Consider the following 15,456-nt stretch of genomic DNA (forward strand, 5'->3'; position numbering starts at 1 on the left):
CACATCGATTAAACAACCCTTACGAGATTAGCGCAGACGATATTTCGCGTATTCCAGCCCTAATTTAAGTGGAAAATGTAATCAACTGTGCTTGTGCGAGAACTTGTTTGCGCATGCTTCTTCTTCTTCTTTTCGTAGCGTTTATATGCGGTGGGCAAGCCAACTTTTGGTGCATTACCGCCACCAACTGAACTGGAGTGTGGAGGCTTTATTCAAAAATAAATAAATAAATAAATACAATATTCCTTATATTCGCATGAAGATGCGTAAAGATGTTGTTTTTTATCGGAGTCTTGACCCCTGATTCATCAAACCTGCTTTCTTTCAGTCTGTGTTCTTCCGACTTTATTTTGTAGTAAGTTACGAAAGTATGGGATTAAAAGTATTCATTTTAATTCGGAAATATAGTGTCGTAAAAGTGAAATATTAAAACTCAAGTAACGTTAGATTCTCCCAAAAATACTAAAAAAAGTACTGTAACGAAGTATTATTATTTCGTTACATTGCACCACTGCAGATTTCAAACCTAATACAAGGTCAAGTACAAAAAAGGTGATAACTAGCCTCAGAAACTGCATATAACATTTAGATAAAGGTCTTTATTAATATAAAATTTTCACACATAAGATAGTAGTATTTATGCTAACTCTAGTCCTTTAAATTTACGTTTTGGCGTTAATACTTAAGATATGTTATGATCTGATCTACAGTTGTTTTATAAATAGTTTATATATGATCAGATAAAACTTTAAAACCTTAACTATAGCAAAGACTTAGTCTGTATATTTCCATTTACTAGACCAGTCGCCTGCTTATTGAATGCGCTCTGAAACAGGAATAAAACTATTCTGTAGCTGAGTTATTTACACACGTTTGACACACGAACAGCGCTCGTAAACTCGACGTAACGCTCATGTGCAGGAGGAGCTCCTGTCATATGACTTAACGTTATATGAGCTCAGGTTAGAGGCTGATTTCACAGCGCTGCTGAACCGGGTCTCTCTCACTCGGTCCGGGCGTCACTCACTGAACTCACCGTCTGCCGTCCGCCCGTCGCGATGTCTGCCCGCGGTTGTGTGACCCTGCTCTTTATTCTGCTGAGCGGTACGTACGATTGTGTTGTTGGGTGCTTTATTTCAGACGGTGTCACATTACAGAAACAGATATTGAGTTTATTTTTGGGAGGTTATCGCAGGCCCACAGGAGCGCGAGAGGTTGTTAGCATTAGCATTAGCGTGAATTCTAATCTACGCCAGTAGAAGAGCGTTAGATAATCAGAGAGACTGTCAGCTTGTTGGATAAATATCTACCGTCCTTGCATTGTTTTAAACACATAAATACAATTCAGGAGTGATCAAGAAATTACATAAACTCGTTTTAATAGATAACTTGTGTATTACCGTTCAATTTCTGATGTTTGTCTGCTAGATTGTTAGCGAATATAAATGCAAAACAACATCGGCTAAAATATTTTTAGGGGCCGTTGAATATAGTGTATAATTTAGTAAAACAGCACTGAGAGAAAAAAAACTCTGGTCGTGTCTTAACTTAGCGCGCTGCCTACATAGACGGCAATAAAGGGTGCAAAATATGAAAGTTTTAATGTCAAAAAATGCTGATTTTCGTAGTTCACTAGGTTTTTTAGACATAATCGGTGTGATTCAAACTAGGCAGTGCTGTAATAAAGCCGGTATATCGTGTACTGATGTATTAACTGCAGTGTGTTAAATAAATCTTATATTATTTATAACGCTTTTTTTAGTTGGTGTTGAGACAGACTGATGTTTTCGAACACTCACGTTAACATTTTAATAATTTAACTATTTTCAGCGACGAATGGAATTAATGCCATAGATTTCTCTGACTTGACACATTCAGATTCAGAAGCATGTGATCCTGAAGTGCTTGTTCAGTGTTTTTTTTCCTCACCCACCCTCATTCATAATCATGTGATGTGTTTGTGTGTGAAGCTCCAGGTTAATGATTTCATCAAACTGCAGGACAGGGGACAGCCACTCACTGTGATTGTCTAAAGGCCGGTGTACTTTACACAGCATTTAAAGTCTGAATGTTTTTTATACATCATACTCTTGACGACTTTGCAAATGGTTACAAAGGAAAAAACTGGGCGTTGTACACTAAAACGACTAAGGATCACGCACTACCAGGCTTTCAAGTCATTCTGAACACCACAAACTCAAGCAGAAACATGCACCTTGTTGCTAAGAGATGCGTGATGAATGAGAACAACATGAGTTCTATAACTGGCCCAAAATATCAAACATGTTTGATAACCTCTGACTGGATGGAAACATAGTTTGAAGCATATTTTGAGTCTGTGCTCATCACACAGTATGTGATTTTCTGTGAAATCTGTCAACTCTGAATGCCCAAAATTTATAGACTGGCTTTGACTTTTGGCAGCTAGCCAACTCCTGATTGCAAATTGAAAATCTGGTGTATTCCAGCCTTAATCAGTTAAGTCTTAGGCAAACGCAAATAAAATGCAATATTTTTTGGTGTTAGCTTGCTGCCGGTTAGTCAGGAAGGAAGGTACTGGAATGTGCTTGGATTGCTGTTTTTATTTCCTTATGCATAGAGGTGGCTGAAAGGCTGTGGTGTGTCCAAGTAGTCTTTCACTTTTGATATAATGCCTATGAGGAATTAACATTATGCTTCCACCCTGTTTAGGTATTGTGCATGCTGATGATCTGGTGACATCACCATTACCTGCAATACAGGAGTTAAGCACAAGCCAAACCCTCTCCAGCACTTCTTCTCCAAACACCTCCAAACACTCTTCAGCTGTGACTACAGTTCCAACCACGCATCCCAACACGACTAATTCTACTACAGCACCTCCAACTACCCCGCATCACAACACGACTAATTCTACTACAGCGCCTCCAACTACCCCACATCACAACACCACAAATTCTACTACAGCGCCTCCAACTACCCCACATCACAACACCACGAATTCATATTACAGCGCCTCAAATTATACTACATCGCATCAAAATAAATTACATCACAACACCACGAATTCCACCACAGAATTGCACCACAGAAGTGCCAACTACCGCACACACTAATAGCTCTCCTCCTGTCCCCAACCCAACTGTTGGAAACTACAGTGTTAAGTCAGACAATGCCACAGTCTGCCTTTTGGCAAAGATGGGCCTTCAGTTCAGTTTCAAAATGAGTGAGGTAGGTACAAAAGATCTGTACAGAGGAATGCAAGAATTGAAAGTTGTGATATTTTACTGCAAATTTGTTATGATAGGCTATTATGCCACTGCAACTCTTTTATGATGTTCTTGTTGTTTAGAATGCCAGCTTTCAGACTCTTAATCTGGACCCTAATGTAACGGAAGTGAGTGGAACCTGTGGAAGTGGTGGCAATGACTCTTCCCTTGTGCTGAAGTCAGAAGAAATCACAGTTCACTTGGTCTTCACAAATGTAAGTCTTTAAAGAAAAGAGTCAAGTATACCGTGGACTAAAGTCCATTGAGATAAATAGGCGGTAAATGTTCTGGGTTGGTTTTTTTTGTTTTGCCATCTATTGGCAATTCTTAAATGTGAATTTTAATGCATTGTATCTCTATTGTACGATCTGCTTATGCCCAACTTAGGGTTAGGTTTAGGAATGGACCTTAGTTCAGTGGATTGTACTGTAGTTTAACAACACACTGATTGTTAAGCTGTCTAAACGTAGACAAAATCTCCTTAAAACAGACTTAAAAGATGTGGAAATTAAATGATCTACAAATACAGTGCATGTTATTGTAACGACTGTAAGTATGGCATCTAACCTGATTAAGGTCGATGGGTTAGCAGTGGACCATCATGCTTGTTTTTGTACATATTCATATGAAACTGCCTGTTCATAAATAAAATTATTACATTCTCTCATGATATCAGGTTGCATCTGACTGTTTGTTTTTACAGGTTTCACAGAAGTTCCGTCTACATGCTTTGATGCTTTCTGTTAACCTTGCAAATGGTAAGGGAATTTTAATGTAAAAAAGTGAAAATGAAATGCCTGAAATTATTTTCATTCCAAGACGTTAAGACCGTATCAAAATTCTAAACTATTTTGTCATATATATATATCACATCACACACACACACACACAAAATCTCATGTCTCATCTCTTGTCATGTAATAATCTTCTATCCTCTGATTGTTATGACCTCAACAGGAAATGTTTTCAATGCCTCCAATAATAATTTGTCTCTATGGGAGGCATCTGTCGGAAGCTCCTACATGTGCAAAAAAGAGCAGAGTTACAACATCACTGACAAGCTTACCATCCACACGTTCGAGCTACAAGTGCAGCCCTTCGCAGTCCAGAACAACAAGTTTAACACCGGTATGTATTTGTGATGCTACAGAATAAAGCTGAGATAATTATCTCATCAGAGGTAATTATACAGCATATGTATAACTCATAACTGGACTTTGTCCTTTAGTGCTGTATTTTATCAGCTACTTTTCTACTCGCACTACAGCTCAAGAATCATTGCTTTTCAGAGTGGTGTGAAAAGCCACTTTGCTTTCCAACTCTTATTAGTGTTACTTTTGAAGCTTAGGTACTGCTCTCATGCACAACTAAATCTGATAAGGCCATGGTTTCCTGTGATCATATCAGATGTGACTTGCTACACCAAGTTCACTGAAAGTAAGAAGAAAGATGAATATGGAAAAGTTATATGATGAACACAGAGGGATGAATGGTAGTCTAAAAATGTCCTGCAAAATTTATCCTGATAAGTGAATAGGAGTTAATTTTGTAGTCTTAAATGTGAGGTAAAAACATGATGATTTGAACACAGATTTTTTATTTTATTTTTTTGGCAGCACTTCACAATAAAGTGACATTTGTTAACATTAGCTAAACTTACAATGAAAAATACTTTTAAAGCATTTATTACTTTAATGTTAATTTCAACCAAGTAATATGTTAATATTGTCTAATAGTCCTGAGCTTATATAAGCTATCATTGATTTTATTAACTAATGTTAACAAAGATGAATAAATCTGTAAAGTCTCATAGAAATGGCTCAGTTTTACCAGATTAAGTGTCTGTGATTTATTATGTTTGTGAAGTGTGTTGAGAATGTCTGCAGTGGTGTTAATGAGGAGATAGCAGCTTCATCTTACGTTCATTCATGTTCTCTTTGTCTGCAGCTCATGAATGTTCAATGGATGACACCAGCCTCTTAATCCCAATCATTGTTGGTGCCGCTCTGGCTGGTTTGATTTTCATTGTTGTGATTGCATACGTGATTGGTCGACGAAGGACCTATGTTGGATATCAAACACTGTAATGCAACAAAATCACAGAATCAAATCCTGGGTGTTTTAAGGGACACACAAGCCTGTTCCTGGACCATTGTGAATAGTGTGGGTTTTTGTGCAATCTCAATTGGCGACTGGCTCATGGCCACGGGAGTCCCAAAAAATGTTTTGTCCTAATGTGGTCTATTAATCCACCGGCCCTTAAACTGCAACATTGAAAATCTAAAGATACAGTGGCATTCCAGGACCAGAGCTTCCTATTGTGAACCAAGTTTGTGTTTGCACCACAAAATTTTGTGTTGTGAAGTAAGTGCATGGTCTTTTTTTTTTTTTTTTTTTTTTTTTTTTGGCTTTAAGCTCCATTTATTTTATTTCTTAAAATGCAAATTACTACCACAGTCACATTACCTTGCTATTTGGTTGAGAGTAAGTAAGAACAACAGTTTCCTGGGTTGTGGCCAATTTAAAATTTCATCGCTCCATATCAGACCATGCACTTGCTTCTTTTAGACATTCCTTTTAATTTTAATTTTATTTTTCATTTTGTAATTAATTTAGCTCATTTAACTTGTGCCCATCAAATCTATCATTACTGTATCCACAGCTTTAAACGGAAACTGCTTTATATTCACCTGTCTTGTAGCATTTGGGTTAAATATTTAAAGAAGTCCCATAAACAAGTTGGTACTCTGCACTATAGTGAGTGCCAGCTAACAATTATTAAAATCAGGTGCTTTTGCATCATTTTGGTCGTTCTGTATTCAGAGCGGCGTCTAAACATGCTGGACGGCCCGTTCAAACAATTGAAATTCTAGAACAGGAAAACAAATGCTTGAATGTTTAAACTACATGACAAGCATTTAAAAAAATATTATTGTTGTAGAAACTTAATTTTCTGTAAAGTTGCTTTGCAATGATTTGTATCGTAAAAAGCGCAATACAAATAAACTTGAATTGAATTATTATTTTATTTTTAAGTGACACTCAGTAAAGCATAATACAAAGAAATGCTAACTGGCATTTAAATGGTGTTACAAAATATTTTTAGTAATGTATGGTTACCCTTTATTTGGGTTTGAAAAGGGACAATTAATTATAAATCAGCCATCTTGTCAGCTACTCTTCGCAATTTTGATTTATTTACATCTATTCTAGCCTGAAAGATAAATTCAGCTTTTTACTAACTGAATTGTATGCTGCAAGATGAAGTTTTGCACCTGTTTGAACTGTCTTTGATAGTGGCGTTTTTTTTTCTTTTTCTTTCTTTTGTTACATTAGACATGACTTGTGTTTTGAGTAGCTGAGTTTTTTTCAGAATAAGTTCTTTGCTTTCTCTTATGTATTTATGTTCTTATCACACATTATGGCTCTCTAGGTTTCACAGATTTTTTTCAGGTGAATTTTTCACTTTATGCACTATTCTAATTTAGTCTATGCAGCACCCACACAGAATCGTTTGTAAATGTTTGTTGTTTTTACTATAACCAGGATAATTGAAACCTTTAAAACTGGTCACTGGTAATTTTGTGCCTCGCTTAATGCAGTTACTTTTGCTTGCCATCCAATAAGTTACATAAATAACCTGTAAAATAAAAATGGGTTTATATTTAATTTTTTTTCCCCCCTTGAACATACCTGTTTGACAGTTTTCTGCTTTTTAGACTTGTGAAAAGGGATTCCTTATCTGACTGCCCTAAATATTTAATGTGTGTATTTAAAGCAATGGAATGGCTTTGTTTTTATGGGCTTTTAGCTGCAATAAAAGGAGAAAGACAATTGTATATAACATTAATATCGGTGTGGGCCATCTTTTCAGTGAAAAACTGCCATGCAAATGTCAAAGAATTTTGTTTGATATAGGTTTCAACTGCAGTTTGACACATTCTTGCTGTTTCTTCTTGTTTGTTTGTTTTCCCTCATTCATTCTCTTTATTTCCAGCTGAGGATTGCGTCGCAGATGAGCCTGATAACTTCATTGTCCCTATAGCGGTGGGAGTTGCCCTGGCTGTCCTGATTATTATTGTCTTACTGGCCTATCTGATCGGAAGAAAGAGAAGTCAGACCTCTGGCTATGAGCAATTTGATTCGTAATATTAATCTGAGAATATCAATGCGTCCATGCAAATTGTGGCTAATAATCTAGCAGTATTTCAGAAATCAAATCATTTCAGTTTATGTGCACAAATTCTTTTGAAACGAGTCTCATATTTCAAATATTTTATTGTATTCCCTTGCCAGTACATTATGTAACGTGGTGATTATAAGGTAGGCCTGTATGTCACAAAATACAATGCCTATTCTGCATCGATCTGACTGAATTGTGAGTCCTGTTGTGATTAACAAAATCATTTGAGCGCCAGTACTATGTTACTGTGTACTGTGTTATTTCCGTAATCACTCACCCTCCCTTTCTTTCTCCCTTTCTCCCAGCGGAGGAATGCTTTCTGGATTCTGATTTGAGTTTTCTTGTACCCATTGCTGTGGGTGTGGCTCTCAGCTTCCTAATCATCCTAGTGCTTATCTCTTACCTGATTGGCCGGCGGAAGAGTCGCACTGGTTACCAGTCTGTATAACAACCCAAGCTGCTACCATCTTGCCTCTAAACCCAGCTTGTCCTTTTACCATTTATACTTGCTCCTCCTCTCTCTTCCGGTCCCGCTGGCTTCCTCCTTTTGCTCTGCGAATTGCTCGACCCTCCTCACCTGCCAGCACTAACCACTGATGACACCCATTCAATTGCATAGCTAAATCATTACTACATAATTATATCTCTGAGCTCTAATCATTTCCTGTGTATGATTTAAACGTTTTATGAATGATATGGCATATTTCTGCTTAATCACCCTTGAAGCAATGTCAACCGGCATGATTCACTTGTTTAGTGTAAGCACAGGCTGTCTAAAATCCACTGGCATTGCGAGGGGGTAAAAAAAAAAAGATTATTCCCCCTTTTATGGTAGTTTTGGATTTTCTTGCTCTAAGGATGCTCAGTTCTGATTGCTGTGACTTCTTCATGTGAACTATCATTATGAATGAATGATGCAGTTTTAGAATTAGGAATCTTTTGAGTTTATTAACCATTGAATGTAAATGCTCAATTAGTTCTGTAATTGTGTTGTCTTGAATCAGTTGTTGCCTAAACTAGGGGTGAAAAGTATCATGGCGCAGTTTCTTAATTGGCAGAGCTTATTGATAAGTCACACTCTTGCACTTAGCATATTATATTATAAAGGGACACAATTTTTTTTATTTTTATTTTATTTTTGTGACATTTACCAGCATTGAATATGAAGATTTTGTTGATCATGCTTTTGTTGATTTCATTAGGTCCCTCTCAGGGAATGTTGGAAGTGTTACAATAGGCCTGTTAGTACATGGGGTTGTGGATTTAATTTGTCATTTCTCTGGACACGTGCATACAATGTACAAAATACACCATTTTTAAGACCAAAGCTACAGGTTCCTGTGTATTTTCGGTCTGTTTTCTGCTCTGCATAGTGAAAATACTCATGTGTCCGAACCAGTTCATTTGTATAACATTTTATTTTTCATAAAAAACCCCAAAGGATTTAGCTTTTAAAACAAACACAATTAAACACAGAATATATTGTCGTACTATAGTGTGCCTTTTAGTTACATTTCTTTGTTCCTCCTCTATAGGACCTTAATCTGTCAGGTTAAGAATGATGGTTCAATGTGGGGAAAAAAAATCAATAAAATTGCTTTTTTTTTGTACAGTAGTCTTTCTCTCGCTTTGTTTTCCTGCTCTGACCTCTTCTTGAGAATCTCAGTACAAGTTGATTTCATGTTAGAACTGCGGTGTTAAGCAACTGCAGTTTCACAGTTCACATGATTTCACAGATAACCTCTAGCCTCCACTGATGGACTTAGATCAGCAGTGTTGCTATAAAAGTTACTGATGTCATAAATTATGCCTCTGTTACTGGAAGCATCTCACTTTTTTAACTGCATTTAAGTTTGAATGTAGTGATGTTTTCTTGGCAATCTCAAGCAATTTATCATTGGAGACAATATCACACATATCACAACTGATTGGTTACTTTTAAACAGAATGGAAAACTGAGCAGAAAGGTTTGATTCCGTTAATTCTCATCCATCTTTATTGTTTATACTAGAACATCATGAGTGCGTTTAAAACATAAGCTGGCAAATCTTTGTCAGCAAGTGGATATTTCGTTGCATTTACTGAATAACAAAGATGTGCAGTTACCAATTTCCATCTCACTATTACACTTTGTAACTGTTTGTACCATGTCAATATATTCAAATACAATTAATAAATAATACTGTTGAAATCCTCCTTACAGGCAACTAAGCAGATAGTTTCACTCAGAGATGAATTATGTGAAAACTCTATTTCGTTTTTAAGAAGTGTTGGTTGCATGCTTGAAAAAGAAAGATCAACTTGTACTCTATTATGAAGCTCTGTGAAAATGATGAAATGGGATTTCTGTCCCACATTTCAGTGAAATACATTTGCCTCTGGAATCAAAATTTAGTCGCACATCAAAAAAAAAAAAAAGGAAAGAAAATAAAAATTTAGTCCAAAAATGTACAATCACTTATTAATTCTAAACCATATCTGATTGTTATTCAATTAAATAAGCAAGCAAAATGATAATGTTAAGCAGTTTTCGGCCTTTTTCTTCATCCAAAGGGGGAATTTAAAGGAGACTTAACCGAGAAGAATCATAAAAAAATATTTTTTGTGTTTTAATTTGTGTTATTTACACTTTTGACTTGCAAAAGAACTGATCAAAAAGGTTTAATAAATGTTAATTCTACAGACTACACAGATCTAGAGAATTGTTTTGCCTACGTTTCACTGTAGAATGATTATGCCTCAATAGCTATAATTGCAACCTATTTACTGTATTTGGACATCTTTTCATATTTTCATTTTATCCTATAATGAAATCCAGACAGGTCAGTCTCTAGCGGCTGGGTAGTGAATGTTACGTGACTGAATGTGATCTATGAATCTCAGTCTTTGCTTACTGGGAAATTCCTTGTTTGAAAAAGTAGTGTAGAAACACAGCTCTGACGTGAATAGCACAGTGGCTGCCGGAGGCATAATCAGAGGGCTAATGGGTAATGACAACACCCAGTGTGCTATTTCATTTATTATAACATACTCTGAGAAGTTTAATTTCAATGTCTCTAGGTCTACTACCACCCTACGCACCCACTTCTAAAGTGAAAGACACACTACCCAGGAAACGGTCAGTTGCTGAATCGTTGATGATGCCTTTGCCATTTAGTTTGCATTGAACGTGCAGCTGGGTGTCATACTGGACACTAGAAAAGCGCACAGCCACCAGCGGGGAAGAGTAGTTCACCTGTTTTTTGTAGTGGTGGTGAATGATGTTATGTGATGTTATAAAGTCATGAGGAATTCTGGGATAAATGTTATGTGGTATCTTTTATGTGTCTGTTTTTCATATTATGGGTATTGTAGCAAGTTGAAGATATTTTCTGGAAAAAACTGGACTTCTCCAAGGCCTTCAGTTGACCCTTTCTGGAAAAGCATTGGAGGAGATCCAAAATTGTTACTGTTTGGAATACTGCAAAGAAACTGGGTTGTTATACTGTATAATTATTTTATTTAGCTATTTATATAGTATTAATGGATTGTGCTAGTCATTAATTGTTACCTTTACTCCACATGTAACATTTACTGGAGTGCCTTGACCAGGCAGATACCCGAGAATCTGTCACAACAGAAAAGAGTCAAGTGTTAATTAACCATTGAGACTGGCTTGATTACTTAATGGTTAACTGCAGGATTTGTTAATTTGTCTTTGCTTATTTTAACCACAAGATGGCACTAGAGCTTCAGAGCTTTATTTATTCTGTTTTGGAGAGATTTTGTTCAGCAAACAAAATGATATTTGTACAGTATATTATATTGTCTATTTCAATCTCACCCGATTCATTTTGACGAGGATGCAGGGTTTTCCCTTTGAGTAGCCGAAATCTTTGTCCTTCAGGCCGGAGCATTCACCCAGCCAGGACCTCTTAAACTGACATGCCTTGCGCTCGGCACTCTCTTCTAAGTCTTCTTGCTTGAAATACGTATTTCCCTCGCAGTTAATGTTCCGCCTATCCTGCACTCCATCGTCATAGGCTGAACACAGCCATGGCGGGAAACCATAATAAAAGAGATGGAAGAGAGAGACAGAGAGAGAGAGATAGACCATAAAATAACCAGACAATGGCTGCTGCCCAGCCTGGCCTCTACAACTTAGAGGCCAGCACAAAAAGTGGGGCCCTGGCAGCACTGAGTGCACAAAAGGGGTTCCCTCCATGTCAGTATTTCTATAGACCGCAGGATTTGTTAAACAGCGTGCTGGAGCGATTTGAATCTGTGCCCACTGAACAGAAAACGTATCTTCCCTATTAAAGAGTGTAAAACCAAACTCAGTAACCTTAGTTGTTCTCTCATCCAGAACTTACGTTTCAGATGGGCTTCCAGTGCTTTCGCATACTTCTTCCACGAGCTTCGGTCGGAGGCATTGAAAGCAATGTCAAACCCATGAGCTACATCTACATGAGGAAACATAGTCATGCCTGCCGGGGGAGAAACAGAAGATTTTGAACTGCAGTGAGAATACAAGAATAACTGTATTAAGCTCAAAGCTTAATTTTAAATCATCCATCCATTCATTCCCCAAAACCCTTGTTTCATACTCTTTGAATGTTATCAAAGTAAAATGCATTTTTTCCAACCTGGTGGCATCACTCTGTCATTGTAGGTGGGAGCATATGGACTAATTGACCACATCAGGCAGCACATACCACCAGCAAACATAGCCGCGAGGAAAATGTATAATGCTGAGTAAAAGAGCAGAATGAGGCCTGGAAAAAAAAGATAAGAAAATAATGATGAATAAAGCAAGATTTAAGAGAGGAAACCTCTTGTAAATATTTTAGTAGAATAACTGATTCACGTAAAAAGGTATTAGTAAAGTGAAATGCTCACACCCCTGCAATCAGACTGGGACAGTTTATCATATAGGAATTTCTTTCTTATATGTATGTATCTTTCATTCAGTTGACCATTCAAATATTAAGCCTTTTCATTTGTTATTAATTATTCTTCATCAACCTTTCCATTGTGGAAGTGTTCAAGACACTAAAGTCAATGAAACTTGGCATATAAGACCCAGCAAAAAAGTGTAGCCATTGTCCTTTAATTTTCAATTAAGAGTCCATTAACAGCTGATCAAATGGGATGTGCCGTCAAACTAAACGGCTTTTGCTGCACAGACAATTTCACAGGGACTAGCTGCAGCCTGTCTTGTGTCCCCCAATTACAAAAGCCTTTCTGTTTGAGCCTGGTGAAAATTCTTTCACTCAGGAACACAGTGAACCTCCGGTTGCCATCACGGTGACGGACTTTTGCAGCCATACAGAGCCACAGCCAGCTCCAAGGAGCCCGATCACCCCATTCTTGCATTGTGAGGCCTCTGCACTCTCCTTTCATGGGACATGCATCACAGCCCTCCAGCAGCCCCTCCTCTGCGCTAAGGAAGACTACGGCTGTTTATTTAATCCACCTCCGGCACATTCCCTATCATATCATGCCCATGTAAAGCATGGAGATGTTGCATCAAGACAAACGCTCAATTCGGGCCATTGTGGTGTTGAGATTTCCCTCTTTACCCCAGGAAACATTCATATTGCTGTCTAGAGTAATTGTCCCGATGGGAATTTGCTGTGTTGCTTAGCAACGGGACGTTCAGAGGCAGCGATTGGCTGCTCTGTCATCATCGGACGTCTTCAGGAAATGCTCGCTGCCAAAAAAGTTCTGAGCTCGGACAAAAAAACGCTACGTTAAGTTGTGCCGTTGATCTGAGAACATGTTGGAGGAGATCTGGAGGTCAAGGGGGCTTTGGGAAAGAGGGAGAGGAAAGCACGGTAGGGGTATATGGAATGTGATCCCAGGCCAGCTAAGGGACTGTGACATTCGCTCTCCCACTGAGGACCATTCCCCAGGCAGTCTGTTTTTGTCAAGATGTCTCTAAGCTATCTGTGCACCTATGTAAACACTAAGCTTGGACATGCACACACACACACACACACACACACACGGACCGACAGTGACAGCGTGTACATTCACACACACTTTGTCTGAGCAAGCAGAAGCACAGTTCATCACCCCTCATCCCCGCAACTCATTCCCATAACTCCACTAAAAATGGAAAATAATGAGCAAAAACAATAAGCAATAGTCTCATTTGCTTTTGCTTCTATGGTGAGACTGAACATCACTAATTAAAGACTGTACAGTCCAAGTACAATTTGGATGCACTCTCTCACCCACAGACAAATGCCCTTTGTTTTGCCATTGAAACGGGTATCTTGTTGTGTACATTCAAATATAATTTTGTCTTGTTACTCACTCCAGCTCTTCCCCGAGCGGCCCATAAACTCCTTAGTCTCTGCGTTCCACAGGTAAGTCTTTAAGTCGTCGATTTTCTCATGCAGCGTCCTCTTGGGCTTTGGCTTGGGCTTCCATTTCTCAAAGTTAAGGTCATCCTGCTCCAGAGGCTGATGTTCTACCAGTCCTTCCTGTTCCACTTCCATGGCCTCAGCTAGTTCGTGTTTGTGAAGCGATCCTGCACGCTAAAGACAACGCGGAAAGTTAATAAGCATGTTTCTGAATCACAATAGTAAGTAGTGTAAAAAAAATAAAAGCCCACTGCAATAAGCATTAAATGGTTAAAAACTCACTTTAATGTTGATAATATTGTCTGATGCTCTTAAAAGAGGAAAGGCTAGGAGAAGAGTTAGACAAATATTTATCTTCAAAAAAGTGAAAAGCAAGTGCATGAAAGCAATGTGAATGAAAGACGTTTCACAATCCCATTGATCTATGAGAGGCAGAAGAGGACCCACACACTCGCTGACCCATGTTGGGAGATCTAACCTCTCACAGCTGCACAAGATCTGCAGGGTCACTCTTCAGCCAGATGTTACACACTCATTCTCAATATCAAGTCACACATAAAATGTGCTTTTAAAAACTGTTATAAGCTGGAAACAATAAGGATTCAGTACGTTAACATTAGTTAATGCATTTATGATTATTAACTAACAATAAAAAATATTTTTTAATCTAGGTTAATATTAATTCCGATATAGAAACATTTCAAGTTGTATTAAGATTTACTACTGTATTGTGAATGAACATAAAATATAAATTGTTCGTTTTACTTCATGATACCTAATGCATTACATAATGTTCATTCAATCGAACGTGTTGCCATAATACTGTAAATAGTTTCGGACTTAAGTTTTACTTTAGTGTTATTTAATATGATTCAATAAATACAAGTCATTTTTAACAAGCCAGGTAAGGTAGAAACAGCTCCTTAAGATACCAGAGGGATTTTCAAATGCCTCTTGTGTGATACAGTTTTACTGTACCAGTAATGAATTGAAAAAATAATAATAATACAAGAAGTTTGACTTACGGTTGGGTAATACCACGTTTATCTGCGTTCTGTTATATTGTTGACTACTATATATTGCACCGAGCACTTAATCCAGCAAGGAATGGTCATTACAATGCCCTGATCAAAAGTAACCACATAAGTCTGGTGCATTATGGTTATGGTCACTTGCCAGCTTTGAAACTTTGTCTTCCAGGAGCAGGTCCTCCGCCCCTCCCGCGGTAGAGTCGCGCTCCATGATCTCTCACTGAAGAATAAAGGTACTTGTTAAACCAATCACATATACGAGCGGTCCAGGCGATTTACTGCCAGATTTCAGTCCGCGAATAAAGTCTGCAGCAGTCCAGGAAAGTCAAATACTGTGTGAAACAACTGTTCAGACTTTTTTTTTTTTTAAAGAAGAGAATATTTCGATTTCTTCTGTGAAGAAAAATGTGGGGGAAAGCCTTAGGGGGGGAAAAAAGTTAATACCAGAAGTGCCCCCCAAATAAAGTCTTGATGAATGCAATGAGGCGATTTCTTCAGGTTCACGTCACGCTGGCTGCACAAAGGTTAATTGTGGTCAGGAATTGTTCTTGAATTTCATTTGAGTTTTTCTCTTAGAACGGATGTTGGGTGCGGAGGAGCTTCTTCTCGCTAGGAGTCGAGCATCACAGTGAATGGAGTTGAGC

The 15,456-nt window shown here is 37.9% G+C and overlaps 2 protein-coding genes across 3 annotated transcripts; one reads left to right on the top strand and one right to left on the bottom strand.

Moving 5' to 3' along the window:
* Positions 1-803: 803 nt before the first annotated feature.
* lamp2 (lysosomal-associated membrane protein 2) lies at positions 804-9,865 on the top strand. 2 transcript variants are annotated; one of them, XM_042770236.1, is made up of 7 exons: positions 804-1,104; positions 2,692-2,983; positions 3,063-3,210; positions 3,332-3,463; positions 3,952-4,006; positions 4,206-4,376; positions 7,246-9,865. In XM_042770236.1, exons 1-7 carry the CDS (start codon positions 1,059-1,061, stop codon positions 7,395-7,397), a joined length of 996 nt encoding a protein of 331 aa, XP_042626170.1. In that variant the 5' UTR covers positions 804-1,058; the 3' UTR covers positions 7,398-9,865. The 2 variants fall into 2 exon arrangements, with proteins under 2 accessions (XP_042626170.1, XP_042626171.1); XM_042770237.1 differs by lacking the exon at positions 7,246-9,865 and adding an exon at positions 5,196-7,098.
* LOC122134068 (protein ATP1B4-like) lies at positions 9,400-15,456 on the bottom strand. Its single transcript, XM_042770238.1, is given in 8 exon segments — positions 9,400-10,668; positions 10,755-10,845; positions 10,982-11,038; positions 11,255-11,454; positions 11,784-11,897; positions 12,057-12,185; positions 13,733-13,955; positions 14,958-15,456. Coding segments are annotated over 8 exon segments (1,044 nt in total). The 5' UTR covers positions 15,024-15,456; the 3' UTR covers positions 9,400-10,504.

The sequence above is a fragment of the Cyprinus carpio genome, chromosome A14, assembly GCF_018340385.1.
Source record: "Cyprinus carpio isolate SPL01 chromosome A14, ASM1834038v1, whole genome shotgun sequence".
Classification (NCBI taxonomy): Eukaryota; Metazoa; Chordata; class Actinopteri; order Cypriniformes; family Cyprinidae; genus Cyprinus; species Cyprinus carpio.

Excerpts from the sequence above, each read along its gene's own strand:
- lamp2 (XM_042770236.1), top strand. The coding sequence starts at position 1,059 with ATGTCTGCCCGCGGTTGTGTGACCCTGCTCTTTATTCTGCTGAGCG. Across the intron at positions 3,211-3,331 it reads TCAGTTTCAAAATGAGTGAG|AATGCCAGCTTTCAGACTCT; the intron begins GTAGGTACAAAA and ends CTTGTTGTTTAG. Across the intron at positions 4,377-7,245 it reads GAACAACAAGTTTAACACCG|CTGAGGATTGCGTCGCAGAT; the intron begins GTATGTATTTGT and ends CTTTATTTCCAG.